Source organism: Macaca mulatta, chromosome 6 (genome assembly GCF_049350105.2).
Source record: "Macaca mulatta isolate MMU2019108-1 chromosome 6, T2T-MMU8v2.0, whole genome shotgun sequence".
Taxonomy (NCBI): domain Eukaryota; kingdom Metazoa; phylum Chordata; class Mammalia; order Primates; family Cercopithecidae; genus Macaca; species Macaca mulatta.
The window spans coordinates 7,758,950-7,774,156 of record NC_133411.1 but is presented as its reverse complement, the minus strand read 5'-3'; the positions used below and the strand labels follow the sequence as shown (position 1 = coordinate 7,774,156).

The 15,207-nt window shown below is 44.8% G+C and overlaps 1 protein-coding gene across 2 annotated transcripts in view; it reads right to left on the bottom strand.

Moving 5' to 3' along the window:
* Positions 1-2,087: 2,087 nt before the first annotated feature.
* The window catches only part of SRD5A1 (steroid 5 alpha-reductase 1), a 37,585-nt gene continuing 24,465 nt past the window's right edge, over positions 2,088-15,207 (bottom strand). Inside the window, exons 4-5 of one of the 2 annotated variants that reach the window (XM_001083405.5) lie at positions 8,815-8,965; positions 2,088-3,102 (exon numbers count right to left, since the gene is read on the bottom strand). In XM_001083405.5, coding sequence (XP_001083405.1) covers positions 3,036-3,102; positions 8,815-8,965 — 218 coding nt within the window. In that variant the 3' untranslated portion in view covers positions 2,088-3,035. Of the gene's footprint in view, positions 3,103-4,412; positions 4,610-8,814; positions 8,966-15,207 lie in introns of those variants that run through there. The other variant, XM_078004388.1, reaches the window with a different exon arrangement.

Below are 15,207 nucleotides of genomic sequence, written 5' to 3'. Positions count from 1 at the left end.
ATTTTGGGGACTATCATATGTAGAAGTGTTAAAATAAATTAGAATGGAGACCAGACCTGAAGAATCCCTGGGCGGACAAAACCAGTTAGGCCTCATAAATGACCTAACCCTTGCTTGCTTTGCAAACATAAGCAAAACTTAACTTGAGCTATTTGTTGTAAATACCTATACTGAAGAAAAACAGGATTTAAGTTCAACTGACCAGGACAGGCACCAAACTTATATAACCAGGGATCTTCCAACGGAACAGACCAAATGAGGTAGCTGTGCAGCTGGAGCCACAAACTGTGCTGCTTTCCTCTGTGTCCATCCTATGGAACCCTTCTCCTTGCTCCCCCCAGTGGAGCTCCTTAACCATGTCTGGTTTGGAGCTGCCTAGTTCATGAATTGTTGTTTGATCAAATAAATTCTTTAAAATTTATTTGTGCCTCAGTTTACTGTTCAACAGAATGAGTTTTTATAGATTTTAGCATTCAAATCAGTTTTGTGAAAGGCTCATAGATGTGTACTGATACCTTATTAACGTTTCCCCAGTGACCAAAGACATTAAGCATCTTTGCATGTACTTATTTGCCACTGTATGTATTATTTGGTGAAGTGTCAGATCATTTGTCCATTTACAAAACATATGCTTTATTACTGAATTTTGATAGTTCTTTACATATTATGAATATTAAAATCTTTACCAGATATGTGATTTATAAATATTCATCAACAGTCCATTCCTTCACATTGCTGAGTAGTATTCCAGTATGTGATGTCCCACAGTGAGTGATGTCCATTCCTCTGTGGATGCTGAATCTCCCTGAAGTTACGATTTCTTTTTAAAAATTCCCTTTGATGCCTAGGATCATGTTTTCTTGAAGAGGCTTTCATTGTTCTTTCATGATGCAGATTTTTCTATGTACCAGGCGCTTCTTGCTCACTGGTTCACATTTTCTAAGAAGGACCAGAAAGTCTGAGCAGGAGAGTTAATTGCAGGGGCACCACGCCACCCCCAGCTTCCCTGCAGCTTGAGGCAGGAGGTAACCAGCCATTATGGGGCAGGATCCCTGAAGACCAAAATGTGGAGACTTTATTTTTTTCCTGGGATGCCAACACCTAGTTCTCCGTTTTTCCCCACTTAGTTAATTTTTGTGTTAGGACAGACCACCACCTCAGCCTACCTTTCTCTTCCCCGGCAATGGGCACATGGCTCATTTCTGGGCTCTCTGTGCTGTCCGTGGGGAGTGGGAGTGCAGAGGACACTGCTTTCTGCTGCAGGCACCATGTTTAGTTGGTCTCACTTTGAGGTGCTCATATCCCTCTGCCCTCTGTCAGCCCAGGTGTGAGGACCCAGGGTCTCGGCTGGGTGCGTGCTGTCATGGCCTCTCTGCTCTGCCACATCAGGCCCATCTCCACCCGTGCTGTGATCTGTCTGCAGTGATGACTCTCTCTCACTCTCTTTATGGGGCCACTCGCCCACTTAAACTCCTTTTAGGTGATTTCAACTGGGGTCAGGATAGAGAGGGGAGAAGGAAAGGTGTATGTTCAGCTCATCGGATTTAACTGGCAGCTCTCAAGGCTACTTTAAAAATCATAAAAGCCATTCCCAATAAGCTTGTTTGTTTTAAAGGAAATCTCCTTTCCAAATCACTGTAGATAGTAAACAGAAGAAGTTGAAAAAACCAAATAAAAACAGGAAACACGATGAAAGAATGTTTCGATGTAACAATTAGTAAAAGAATTTGAGCTACCTTGTTAAATGGCAAAGTCTATTTATTATGTTGTTGAAGACAACTAAAACAAATGGCATTTAAAAACTCCAGATGAGACGATAAAGCAAAGAAATGCCAGATGAATTCATCAAGATAAAAAGCAGTATGGCAATGTTTTTATCAAAGTAGAATTCAAGTCATGAAGCATTCAACAGGAAGATTATTTTATACTGATAACAGGTACAGGCTATGAGGGAAAAGCTTTGCAAAGCAGCAACAGCAAAACAGAAAGCAAAAAACAATTAGAAGAAGATTAGCTATGGAAGAAAAAGAAGGCTGTAGAGAATCTTAACAATATAATTATTATGTTTCAATCGACAAAGAACAGGATAAATCTTAAAAAGTGGTCTTTTTATTGTTACAGAAGGTAATCATTCTTTACACTACAACGGAAAACTCAAAATCCACAAAGGAGAAATTTCACAGACAATAATCTCTACTATATCCATACGTGGAGAACAGAACAAAAAAACTAGGTCTAGACTAGAGGACAAAGAGAAACCATGTCAGACCAGAGCATATTGATGGCTCATGGTGAGTGACCCATGGCCTAAAGGTGCCTGTTTAGGGCCCGGGAGCCACTTGCACAGGCAAAGCAACTTACTCCGTCTAAACCACCACCAGCACCCCTCCCTGCCTGGTGATGTCACCTGGGGGGCTGGGCTGGAACAAGTCCAGATGCCTTTGCCCCTGCCTTGGAAGAGCCACCAGGAGCTTCCTCCTCTATCCCCAAGTTCTCCACTTACACACAGCACCTGACAATGAAGGTTGGCAAGTTTCCCCTGGGCCATGACTGCACAATGGCTACCCCCGGCCTCTGTGGCCTCCGAGAGAGGGCTCCAAGACATATCCCAGCCCTACAGGGGGAAAGCAACACTGCTGTTGACCTTGAAGGGATCACTGTAGGGGGCTATAGAAGGGATTGTGACATTTATTGTTCTGAAAATGCCATCAAAGACAGTTGTAAACTCTAGTCTTAGACACACTTGGCAAGACATAGCCAAAAGAGGTAAATTCGAAATTAGAACAAATGTCAGCAGTTATTTCCTGGAGTTTGAAATTCTGATCTGTTACACAGTAGTATACTTCAACCTCCATTTCAGTTTATTTAAGTACTTATTAGGTAGCTTGCAAAATTACTAGAAAAAATATTTCTAGAGGACATCTTGAAAATGATGAAGTAGCAGGAAAATTACAAAGATATAACTTATTTACAAAGTCCCTAGAGAAACACCATTGGAAAGCTTCAACTTGAAGATAATTTTGTTGAAAATGCACTTAAAACAAAAATGGAATTAGAATTTTTCTGAACTTTGGATACTCTTCAAATTTCTGGAGGTACCACCTAAAAATAAGAAAAAAAAATTTTAAAAGGGAATAATTCTGTCACTTAGACATTTAACAGATGCTAACAAAAGTGACAATATTTTTCATGACAAAAGACTATTCAGTTTTTAAATGTAGTAACAAAAACTTTGGCATTTCATACTTATAGTTTAATTTTGCCTATATCACGAAGAATTAAGTATATCTAATCATAAAGTGTGATTCAGAAGAAGTAGCCCATAGAATTCAGCTTTCTATCTGGAAGGAAAATTACTGACATTTGATGAAAATACTGAACAGCACGTTGTGGAGCTGTCTTTTCAGCCCCTGGGGAAAGCATGCAGGCTGGAGGAGGGGCAGGACCAAGTAGGTGCTTCTGAATATCTGCTGGTAGACTCTTAAGAGTTTTCTCCAGCCTGCAGTCGAGAACTACTGGCCTAGCCCAGGGTGTATAGAGTGGGCACCCAGCTGTGTACCAGGAGGCTCAGGAACAGCTCTTAGTAAGGATTCAGTGAAATCTGGGAAAATGTATACGGCGTTGTCCACAATTCAGCCTTGTGCTCAAAACAAACAGTATTTTCAGTTTTGATATAAATTGTATCAACGAAGGCATGCTCATTTGTTTTGGGGGTAATAGCCAGTTGGGAAAGGTGGCAACTAAGTGGATGGAGTAAAAATTAGAAATAATTTGACAACATGGAGAAATAGTCATAAAAAGGGAGTTTCTATAAACACACAAAGATTAACAGGCTAAAAATCATAAGAGAAAGCAATTAGCTCGCTGTTAATGTGGTAGAAACATATGAAGATGAGAAACTGAGAGGCAGTTGGCAAACCCCTGCTGGTCTTAGCTAAGTTTAACACCGGAATCCACAAATAGAGAATTCGAACATACTGGACGGCCACGTTTACTTTTTTATGTTCTGTGTCCCCAAAAAGGCATGTAATAAGAACAATTCTAAGAAGTCGGTCAGGACTTCCAGGTCAAGTATCACTTCCCCTGGCATGAGGCCTTTAGACTGCAGCCTTTCCAGCTATGTGGCTCAGTGGTGGCACATGGACCCGAGTGCCCAACACACAACGTGGCCAAGCCCAACAGCTGGTGTGAAGCCTGTGAAAGTGGACTGCAAACATGTTCGCTGGTTAGAGGCTGAAGGTTTTCACAGCTGGTGTGAAGCCTGTGGAAGTGGACTGCAAACATGTTCGCTGGTTAGAGGCTGAAGGTTTTCACTGCTGGTGTGAAGCCTGTGGAAGTGGACTGCAAACATGTTCGCTGGTTAGAGGCTGAAGGTTTTCACAGCTGGTGTGAAGCCTGTGAAAGTGGACTGCAAACATGTTCGCTGGTTAGAGGCTGAAGGTTTTCACTGCTGGTGTGAAGCCTGTGGAAGTGGACTGCAAACATGTTCGCTGGTTAGAGGCTGAAGGTTTTCACTGCTGGTGTGAAGCCTGTGAAAGTGGACTGCAAACATGTTCGCTGGTTAGAGGCTGAAGGTTTTCACTGCTGGTGTGAAGCCTGTGGAAGTGGACTGCAAACATGTTCGCTGGTTAGAGGCTGAAGGTTTTCACAGGCCTGCTGGGATCCAGGCCATCCACCCCTTGCAAGTGCCGGAGAGCTTCCCCACGGGCCAGCGGCACTGGATGCCGCACAGGGACATAGCGGGTGAGCTCCTCTCTCCCAGAAACTGCCCATGGAAGATGGGCACCCTGGCCCGAAAAGTCAAGGGCAGAGTACAAGACAGCAGGAGAGCCTGAAATGGGCAAACACGAGAGGGCAGGCGGGAGACAGGACACACAGGACTGCCACAGGACGCCGAGAAAACGGTCCTTCCAGCCAGGCTGGGCAGCAAGGCTGGGCTCCGTGACATCAGAAAGAACACGTGTGAGGTCAGGATGTTCTCACATAATGAAGGGATGTTGGCTGAAGAGGTTAAATGTATTTCACAGAAACCATTATATGGAAATAAAATATTTATTGTTAAATGATTAAATTTTTCTCACTCCTTAGAATACCTTTAAATTTTGCCTTTAAAGAGAATATTTGTTAGCAACCCAGCACAGTTGACTGTTTCTGACCTAGAGTTTAACTATCAATGCAATCATTTATGAATTTAAATACTAATTATTTTAGAAAGAATTTCATTGTAATACAGTTTTGTTTTTAGAACATTATAATCCGGCCAGGCATAGTGGCTCACACCTGTAATCCCAGAACTTTGGGAGGCCAAGGCGGGTGGATCGTGAGGTCAGGAGATCAAGACCATCCTGGCTAACGCGGTGAAACCCCATCTCTTACTAAAAATACAAAAAAATTAGCCAGGTGCCTGTAGTGCCAGCTACTCGGGAGGCTGGGGCAGGAGAATGGTGTGAACCTGGGAGGCGGAGCTTGCAGTGAGGCAAGATCGCGCCCCTGCACTCCAGCCTGGGCGACAGAGCGAGACTGTCTCAAAAAAAAAGAAAAAGAACATTATAATCCATCAAATGGAGTGCAAGGAATAGATCCTTGGCATGGTTTCTTTTGGAATACGTTTATTTGATGGCTTGATTAGTTGGGTTTATGAAAATATTTTTAAAAAAGAGTTTTTATTTTATTCTCAGCTTGTAAGTCCTACATTTCTGAACATAATTCTGCAAAACTGAGTTGATTAATTCTTCAGGACTTAAAACTGGTTTCACACTGACACCAATTTAAACAGCAAATGGATGACAAAGAGCTCTTTCAACTCATGAATTCTTCTGCAAAGAGTATCTTTGGGTTTTTATTAGCAAAGACTTTCATTTAGATAACTGAATTACTTATTTTCCATTTCTATATGTTTCATATTCATATACTGAGAGGGGTTTTCCTGTTTCCTGATTTCATTTGAGGAAACATCTTTACCACTGACTTGGTGTGCCCGTGTTCAATCTTATGCTGATCCATGTTTTTTTAAATGTCAGTGTTATCTCATTTGTTTAAGAGAAATGAGACATTACTTGCTTCTTCACATCAAATATTAGGAATGTAAAAGGATGGCATCTTCACCGGGAAGCGTGGCCCAGGCCGGGTGCAGTGCTGGGGGCAGCGGGGGCAGTGCTGGGGGCAGCGGGGGCAGCGGGGGCAGTGCTGGGAGCAGCGGGGGCAGAGGGGAGGAAGTCACACTCTAGAATGTATATTTAGAGTGATGACGTAGTATCTCAACCAAACCTGTGACAACAAAGTCATGTGGCAGAGGAGAAAACAGAAGGGTTCACAAATCATACTCCTGCCCTTACTTTCCCAGTCAATTTTAAATGGCCGGAAAGCTGGTGTATCAGTTCCCTGTGGCTGCTAGAACAAAGTTACCGCACGCTGGGTGGCTTATAATAACGGCCATCGAATTCTCTCCCAGTTCTAGAAGCCAGAAGTTGGAAATCAAGGTGGCAGCAGGGCTCCGCTCCCTCTGGAGGTTCAGGGAAGGTTCCAGTCCCATCTCCCCCAGCTCTGGTGGTGCCACGTGTTGTTCCTGGGCTCGTGGCTGCATCGCCCCTGCCTCTCTGTCCATCTTCCCGTGGCCTTCCCACTCTGTGTGATCACCTGGTGTATGTCTGTATCCACGTTTCCCCTTCTCATCTCAACTGAATACGTTCCCCAGTAAGGTTGCTTTCACAGGTACCAGGGCTTAGGACTCCCATATGACTTTTTGGCGAACACAGTTCCCAGCACAGAAGGCCCATTCCTGGCCCACAGTGTTTCTGCCATGCCTGGCATCGAGCCTCCTTCTCAAACCCTCTCTGCCTTCGGCACTCACTCAACTTTCTGCAGACCCCTATGTTTTTCTCAGCAGCTACAGGATTTAGGTAGGTCGTGGCTCTGATTTTGTTCTCCTCACTCTCTATGCGTGAAAATACCAGGTCCCTGGCACAATGGAGTGTCTCGAAAGAATGAAGGGTGCTGCCCTGAGAGCTCTCATCAGCTCTCACATTTATGCTATCACTTCTTCAAGTATTAGACAAAGAGGCCAGCCACGCTGGCTCACGCCTCTAATCCTAGCACTTCAGGAGGCTGAGGTGCGAGGATTACTTGAGTCTAGGAGTTCAAGACCAGCTTGGGCCATATAGTGAGACCACAATTCTACAAAAAATATAAAAAATTAGCCAGGCCTGGTGGCGTGTGCCTGTAATCCCAGCTACTTGGGAGGCTGAGGTGGGAAGATCATTTGAGCCCCGGAGGCAGAGGTGGCAGTGAGCTGAGATTGTGCTACCGCATTCCAGCCTGAGTGACAGAGCGAGATGCTGTCTTTAAAAAAAAAAAAAAAAAAAAAAAAACTAGGCAAAGAGATACTTCAGATATGACCTTTCTTCTTATTATCTCCAATAATCATCCTTTGCATCTGCAAACACGTGGTGAGGCTGGGAAGTACACCTAGGTACTTTTCCCACTATACCATGCTATCAATCTATTCTTCTTTTAGCTTTTTCTCTCTGTCCTCAGTCCCAAAAAAGATGATAAACTTCATGAAGAAGGACAGAGTTATATATTTTTGCACACCTCGTAGCACTGGCAGCTTTGGAGATTTTGGTTAGATGTTTTGAGTGGATGAAGCGAGTGGCTCAGGGCACACGGTAAATGTGCATACCAGGCTGGCTGCTTGCTAAGCCCAGTCTCCATCATTTATTATCAGGGACACACGCCCATGTCAGGGCAGGTAAAGATTCCACGCTGTGGCTGAGATCTCTTCCTGTCAATGAAACGGGGCTCCTGGCAGGCCTCAGACTCTGCTCCTTGATCCTCAGTTTCCTCAACCATTGGATTAGAAAGGTGTTCTCTAAATTCACTTCAGCCTTGACATCCTTTGATTTCTTTCTTTCTTTCTTTCTTTTTGAGACTGAGTCTTACTCTATCAACCAGGCTAGAGTGCAGTGGCACGATATCAGCTCACTGCAACCTCCACCTCCCAGGTTCAAGTGATTCTTGTGCCTCAGCCTCCCGAGTAGCTGGGATTACAGGCAACCGCCACCATGCCTGGCTAATTTTTGTATTTTTAGTAGAGATGGGGTTTCACCATGTTGGCCAGGCCAGTCTTGAACTCCCGACCTCAAGTGGTCCACTGGCCTCGGCCTCCCGAAGTGCTGGGATTACAGGTGTGAGCCACCGTGTCCAGTCCCTTTGATTTCTTTATGAGTGTGTTGGTCAAATGGCTCACAAGCCCTTTGGGGGATCAGATGAAAGGCAAGGACCTGGTCTCTGGAAAATGTCATTTTAGGGGGCACATAGAGCCTCTGTAGCCCATTAAGGACCCCAGGTTCAGAGCCATGGCCTGAGTCACCACATAGCTAGAGAGCTCTGTGTGCACGAGTTCTGCCAGTGTTGCCGGGCTCTGGGCTTCACCTTCCTCTTCAGAATTCCTCAACCTGCAGCATTCGCAAGCTGGCCATTGGCTGTGCTCAGTCAGGGTTCTGTTTTAATCAGTGTTTCCCACTCAGAGCCCCGAATCCCCTGCTTGGTGTCCAGCTGCACCACTGAGTCCAGCAATGTCAATTCAGAGAGGCTAAGGACGTGGTGTAGAGAACAACTCTGCTTATGTGGCTCTGACAATTCCTTAGAGCTGGGTGATTCTACAGCTATCGGTTTGGTTTTGTACTTGTTTGGTCAAAGCACAGAATAAACTGGAATTCAGCAATTTAAATGAACACTTCAAAAATCTATCCTGAAAAAGAGTAATAATATAGTCAAAGAACAAATTACAAATGGTAAAAGTGTTTCAAAACTTACCGATGATGCTCTTTTGCTCTACCAGATAAAAAACAAAATGTGAAGAAAGCAAAAGCTGCGCCTTGGACAGACCAGCTGGCCAGGGCATAGCCACACCACTCCATGATTTCTCCAAAATAGTTGGCTGCAGTTACGTATTCAAATAAGCCTCCTAGAAGAAAACACAGACCAAAGTAGTACATTTACTACAAAATGAAATATAGACTTCAGAGATGCTAGTGAATACTTACCTGGAGAACATAAATTCAAGAACGGAAAAATATTTCCCTTATAGGATGTTAATCAATAAGACATATCTAGCATTACATGGTTTATTAATTCATATCACAGCTTCTGATCATCAACTACATATATATATCAATACCCATCTATGTGAATACATGCATGTACAGTTACAGTGGAAGAACACCACTAAACCACTGCACCTGTTGATGGATCATGCAAGCAGAGAATACAGAGTAACAACTAACAATGAACTAGCAAGTAAAATGGACCTAAATAGAACCCTAGAGCAATGAGTGACGAAGATATTCACTTTCAAGCACAGATTCATTCATTCATTCATTCATTCATCACATCTTCACAAATGCGCTGAGTCAGTATTATGGGCCAGGCCCTGCCCAGGCACTTGGACAGACCCCCTCCCCACATCTAGAACCATAAACCCCAGTGTCATGAACAAAGAGAGCATGCAGCACATGGAGGGGGAGGAGTAGTGAGGGGCAGGGCACAGTAGTGAGGGGCCCTGGAACTGGGATGGGGTAGAGGAGGTCACCATCACAGAGTGGCTGGGAACAAGCCTCACAGGGAAGGTGAAGGTCGATTCAAGGCTTGCAAGTGAGGGCCAGCCTGGCAGGTGCTGGGGGTGCTCTCAGGAGTGCTCCAGGCAAGAGAAGAGATGCAGCAAAGGCCCTGAGGCGGAGAGCAATGGCTGGCACACTCCAAGGACCAGACGAGGGGCAGGGAGAGGGGTCCTAGCAGAGAAGGAGGGCAGGAGGCCCCTCTTTGGGACTTGGGACTCACCCTCAGGCTGTAGCTTTGTGGCTACTCAAGTGTGTTCTAGAGAGGCCTGATGTATTCTGCCCTGGGTTCCAGTTGGGCACTATGTCTGCGGAGCTGAGAAAATTCGGAAGGCATATAAGGACAGAGCATTTTTTAAAAAATTAGGCCGGGTGCGGTCGCTCACGCCTGTAATCCCAGAACTTTGGGAGGCTGAGGCAGGTGGATCATGTGAGGTCAGGAGTTCCAGATCAGCCTGGCCAACATGGTGAAACCTTGTCTCTGCTGAAAATACAAAAATTAACTAGGTGTGATGGTGCACGCCTGTAGTCCCAGCTACTCGGGAAGCTGATGAATAAGAATCGCTTGAACCCAGGAGGCACAGGTTGCAGTGAGCCGAGATCGTGCCATTCATTGCACTCCAGCCTGGGTGACAGAGTTAGACTCTGTCTCAAAAAAAAAAAAAAAAAAAGACAAACTGATTACACCCGAAGTCATAAGACCAATTTCAACAAATACTGCAGCATAGGGTGGAGACTAGCTCTCTGAGCACACTGCAACTTACGTGCATGGTGCATGAGGGCTTTGGCTGGAGCTGAGATGATTTTTTTTTTTTTTTTTTGGAGTTTTGTATTTTTAGTAGGGATGGGGTTTCACCGTGTTGGCTAGGCTGGTGTCGAATTCCTGACCTCAGGTGATCCACCTGTCTCAGCCTCCCAAAGCGCTGGCATTACAGGTGTGAGCAACGGCGCCCCGCCTGAGATGGTCTATTTTTTAAAAAGAAAGAAAATGGTTTTGCTGAGCCCAAAACAGCAAAGTGCTTTTCTTTTTCTTATTTAAGGAAGGTGGGGGTGTGTAGATGCTTGCAATATTGAGCTTTCTACTACTTTTCTGTAAGCTTGAAATAATTCATAATTATAAAATAATACTGATATGGTTTGATTTTGTGTCCCCACCCAATCTCATCTTGAACTGTGATCCCCACAGGACAAGGGAGGAACCCAGTGGGAGGTGACTGGATCATGGGGGCAGTTTCTTGTGCTAGTGAATTCTCATGAGATGTAATTGTTTGAAAGTATGAGGCAGGTCCCCCTTCGCTTGTTCTCTCTCCTGCCGCCATGTGAAGGTCTTTGCTTCCCCTTCGCCTTCTGCCATGATGGTAAGTTTCCTGAGTCCTCCCCAGCCATGCGGAACTGTGAGTCAATTAAACCTCTTTTCTTCATAAATGACCCAGACTCAGGTAGTTCTTTATAGCAGAGTGAAAACAGACTAATACAAATAGCAACATTCATTGACAAACTTTTTAATGACAATATAATACATAAAAATATCAAACTTAATGCCCAATAAATAGAATGTCATTCACAATGTGTGGGCATATGCACCTGCAGAAGCGCCTGCAAGAATGGACCCAAAGCATTCACAGCGCTGTTCCCTCTGAACTGTGGAGCTTAGTCACTGTCACTTTCTTATTCACCCATTTCTGTAACTGCTTCAACTTTCTACAAGATGACATTAACGATCATCTGTATTTCAACAGAGCCCTGGGCAGCTGAATCCCAGACGTGGAAGGACCTTTGCACCCCGTCCTGCAGATGCCAGTCACCCAAAGGGCAGACAGCCTGTGGGGAGGGCTGGGGCCATGATGCCTTCCCGCATGCAGCCTGCTCAGTGAACCTTCTCTCAGAGGGTCCAGTGTGGGGCACATTATTTGGTGGAACCATATGGGTGGACCAGTAAGCATGTAATTAGACCGGAAAACCTGGAGATGCCAATCTGCCAAAAAATGTCTTGAGACACAGGCTGCTTACAGATGCCGCATTACAAAACCACAAACTGGTCGTTGCACACAGCCCACAGCACTTGCCCTAAACCCTAGTTCAGCCTGTATGTACCGACTATGGGCATCCTATCTGTGCACCTCTCTTTATCTCTTTATTTGTTCGTTTTGTCACTTGCTCTTTTGACGCTAACCAGTTACGGCACCATTATTAACAGAGTCCTGGGAAGCGTTTCTGAAAGACCTCACGTAATCACTGGATGTAGACGGCACACCTGTGTATTAGAAACCATGAGTGTGTCACGTAAAAACACCCTGCAAATTAAGAGTCTGCAGTGAGGGGGGCCAGTCACAAAGCCGACCATGGTGGAGTCCTCATGGGGCTCAGCACCCAGACTACCTATACCTGTAGTCTTCAAAACCTGACAGATTTTACACGAGGGACTCCAAAGCTAGGATAAAATTTTGGCTTCCACATTCCTTGGGCCTCTCATGGTGCTGCCTCTAAGGCCTTGGCACTGAATGTTGCCCTGAAGAATCTAACAAACTTTCCCTTATGAGCCACTCACAGCATGTGCAGATGATCATCACTGTTTCCTGTCGACTTTCCCTGGTAGAGGGTGTGCACTTGCAAACGGCAGACGCTCTTGCATCTTGTTTTACTTCACAAAAGCTTTCTTGAATTAGTTTTTAAAATATGTTCTGTTCCAATGCTTTTGATTTCTTCTTCATGGACTTCAGCGTGCCTAGGATGGATGTATTTTCCCTACTTCTCCAGCTATCACCAAAAACGTCATTCACAATAAGAATTTTTTTTTTTTTTTTTTTTTTTTGACAGGGTCTCCCTCTGGAGTGCAGTGGCGTGATTGAGGTTCACTGTAGCCACGAACTCCTGGGTTCAAGTGATCCTCCCACCTCAGCCTCCTGAGTGGCTGGGACTACAAGTGTGCACCACCATGCCTGGCTAATTTTCTTTCATTTTTCTTGTAGAGATGGGGGTCTGGCTATGTTGCCTAGGCTGGTCTCAAACTCCTGGCCTCAAGTGATCCTCCTGCCTCAGCCTCCCAAAGTATTGGGATTACAGGTATGAGCCACTGCACCCAGTCTAGGTATCATATTCTTTGCTTTTTCATTTCTATCTTCTGACATACTTCTGTGGTGTTTTTTTTTTTTTTTTTTTTTTTTTCCTGGTCTTGTGGGTCTTTTAATTTAATGATTAGAAATAAAGAATTTTGATCTTGTCTGATCTTGAAAGCTAAGCAAGGTCGAGCCTAGTTAGTACTTGGATAGGAGAAATTAAAAATTTTAGAAGCATTTTCTTTCTTAAGTCTCATGTGTCCCATGTCACCTGCACCGACATCTGGTGCTACTTCCTGCTGCCTGAGAGTCGCAGCCAAGCTTCTACATCTCCTTTGGCCTATCTGTTCTCAGAGATGCCATTGATGGCCATAGGCCGTCGGGAAGCTGGGTTGATTACTAGCTGCAGGAAGGAGGCTATGCACTGTAGGGAAATGTGGCAGGGAGGGGTCTCCCTTTACTGAGACAGAAAATAAGCTAAGTTTGTAGATTGCAGGTTCATTGCAGGTGTTCTTCAGCTGACGGGTATAGACCCTGCAACTGCTCCATTCACATTTTATTTGTATTTTTTACGTTTTTGAGACAGAGTCTCACTCTGTCGCCCAGGCTGGAGTGCAGTGGCATGATCTTGGCTAACTGCACCCTCTGCCTCCCAGGTTCAAGCGATTCTCGTGTCTCAGCCTTGTCTCAGCCTCCTAAGTAGCTGGGATTACAGGCATGTGCCACCACACCTGGCTAAATTTTGTGTTTTTAGTAGGGATGGGGTTTTACCATGTTGGCCAGGTTGGTCTTGAACTCTGGACCTCATGTGATCTGCCCAACTCGGCCTCTCAAAGTGCTGGGATTACAGGTGCAGCCACCACGCCTAGCCTCCATTCACATTTTAAAACTCATGTTGGAATTTTGATTACAATTTTCCCCTGCTTTGTGAAACATGTTTCTGCTCAGGTAAGTTTTGCTGCTTCTTTGCTGTCCCAATGTTATGACTGCACAGATTTGGGGATCATACCTTTTTTGTTCTTCAGGTTTCAATATGTTGGATTAGAACAAGGATCAGACATGAGAGCAGGAAATGGAGGGAAAGAGGCTGAAAAGTTTTTGTGGCATCTCAACTACTGTGGGACAGTGGACAGGACCCTCTGTATGAGGCATGTCAGGCCTTTCCGTGACCAGCCTGGCCCAGGAGGGCCCTCCCATGGGATCCTGCCATCTCTGGGGATGCCCTTTCTTTTGGAAGTGGTGTTTCTCAAATCTGCCAGTCTGTGGCTTCTGGCATCTTCTGCACCTTTTCATTCTGCCTCCCCCAGGACTGTGCTCTCTCCCTTCTTTGTCTGGCTCATGGCAGCCCCTCCTTAGGACAGGGCCCTCTCCTTCAGGGGACAAACACTTGCCAATGAATCTGGAATCATGCTGTTCCCCATGCAAGGGTGCTGGGCACAAAGCGAGGGGGCCACCATCCAGCTTACATTGCACTTTCTCAGCCACTGTACCTGCCAGAGGAAGTGGCTCCTTGGGATGACCCCATGAGGGTGCAGTTTGCTTATAAGCTCAACACCAAAGAGGGGATTCTTCCCCAATCCACCCAGGGGCTGAATGGGTGATCAGCAGCCTGTCTAGGATTCTGTCATGTTTTCTCTTCTCTGCCGCTTCTATCACACTACCATCACGTGTGGAGCTGGCTTTGCTGATTCCAGGTTCTCAGGATCACAGTTTTAGTAATTTGGGATTTGGAGCATTGTTTGTTTTTGTTGCTATTCTCATATGGTTTCTCAGAACATAAGTGGAAGAAGTTCAAACTAAGTGATGTCATGCCCTTTCTCCATTAAAGTTTTAGATTTCTGTACTTTAAAAGTTTTTTTTCTGAAACTCTGTTGGTTTCTAGTCCTTTTTATGGTACATTGCTTCTTTACTCCTAATTGTAATTACTCGTTATAAAAAGCATTTAAAGTACTCACTTTATAATGTTTCCATTAATTCTAACATCTGAAATCTTTCACGTTGAATTACATTCTCCCTCATGGTGCTGTACTTCCTTGTGGGTTCTGTACCTTGTGACCGTACCTCTTACTCTGTGGAGTGTGGCACATTGGGTTCTTTGAGACTCAGGTTGAATGCAGATCCCCTTGGGGATCTGGGCTTTTGCTGGCCAGGAGAATCCACCACCACCCTAGGCCACGGAAATTAATTCACGGCTTGAGATTTTTCATACTATACAAGTAGTGCGAATCTGGGTTATAAACCAGCATGGGGGTTGGTGCCTCGTCACAAATTCTCAAAAGACACGCTCCAGATTCCATCATTCACCTAGATCTTGTCCTCTGATGATTACTTCCTTTCTTGATAGTATACTGATGTGTTTAAGAAGATTTTCAAAATATTCCAACATTTAAAAATGTTTTCAGAGGAGGGTCAAAGTATCTATTTCATTATACTGCTAGAAACAGAAGTGTCAGACACTCCTTGTAAATCATACGTTCTTCCTCATCCTCTCTTTCCAAGCACAGATATAACTGGACTTTCTGCTTTGTTTAATAACT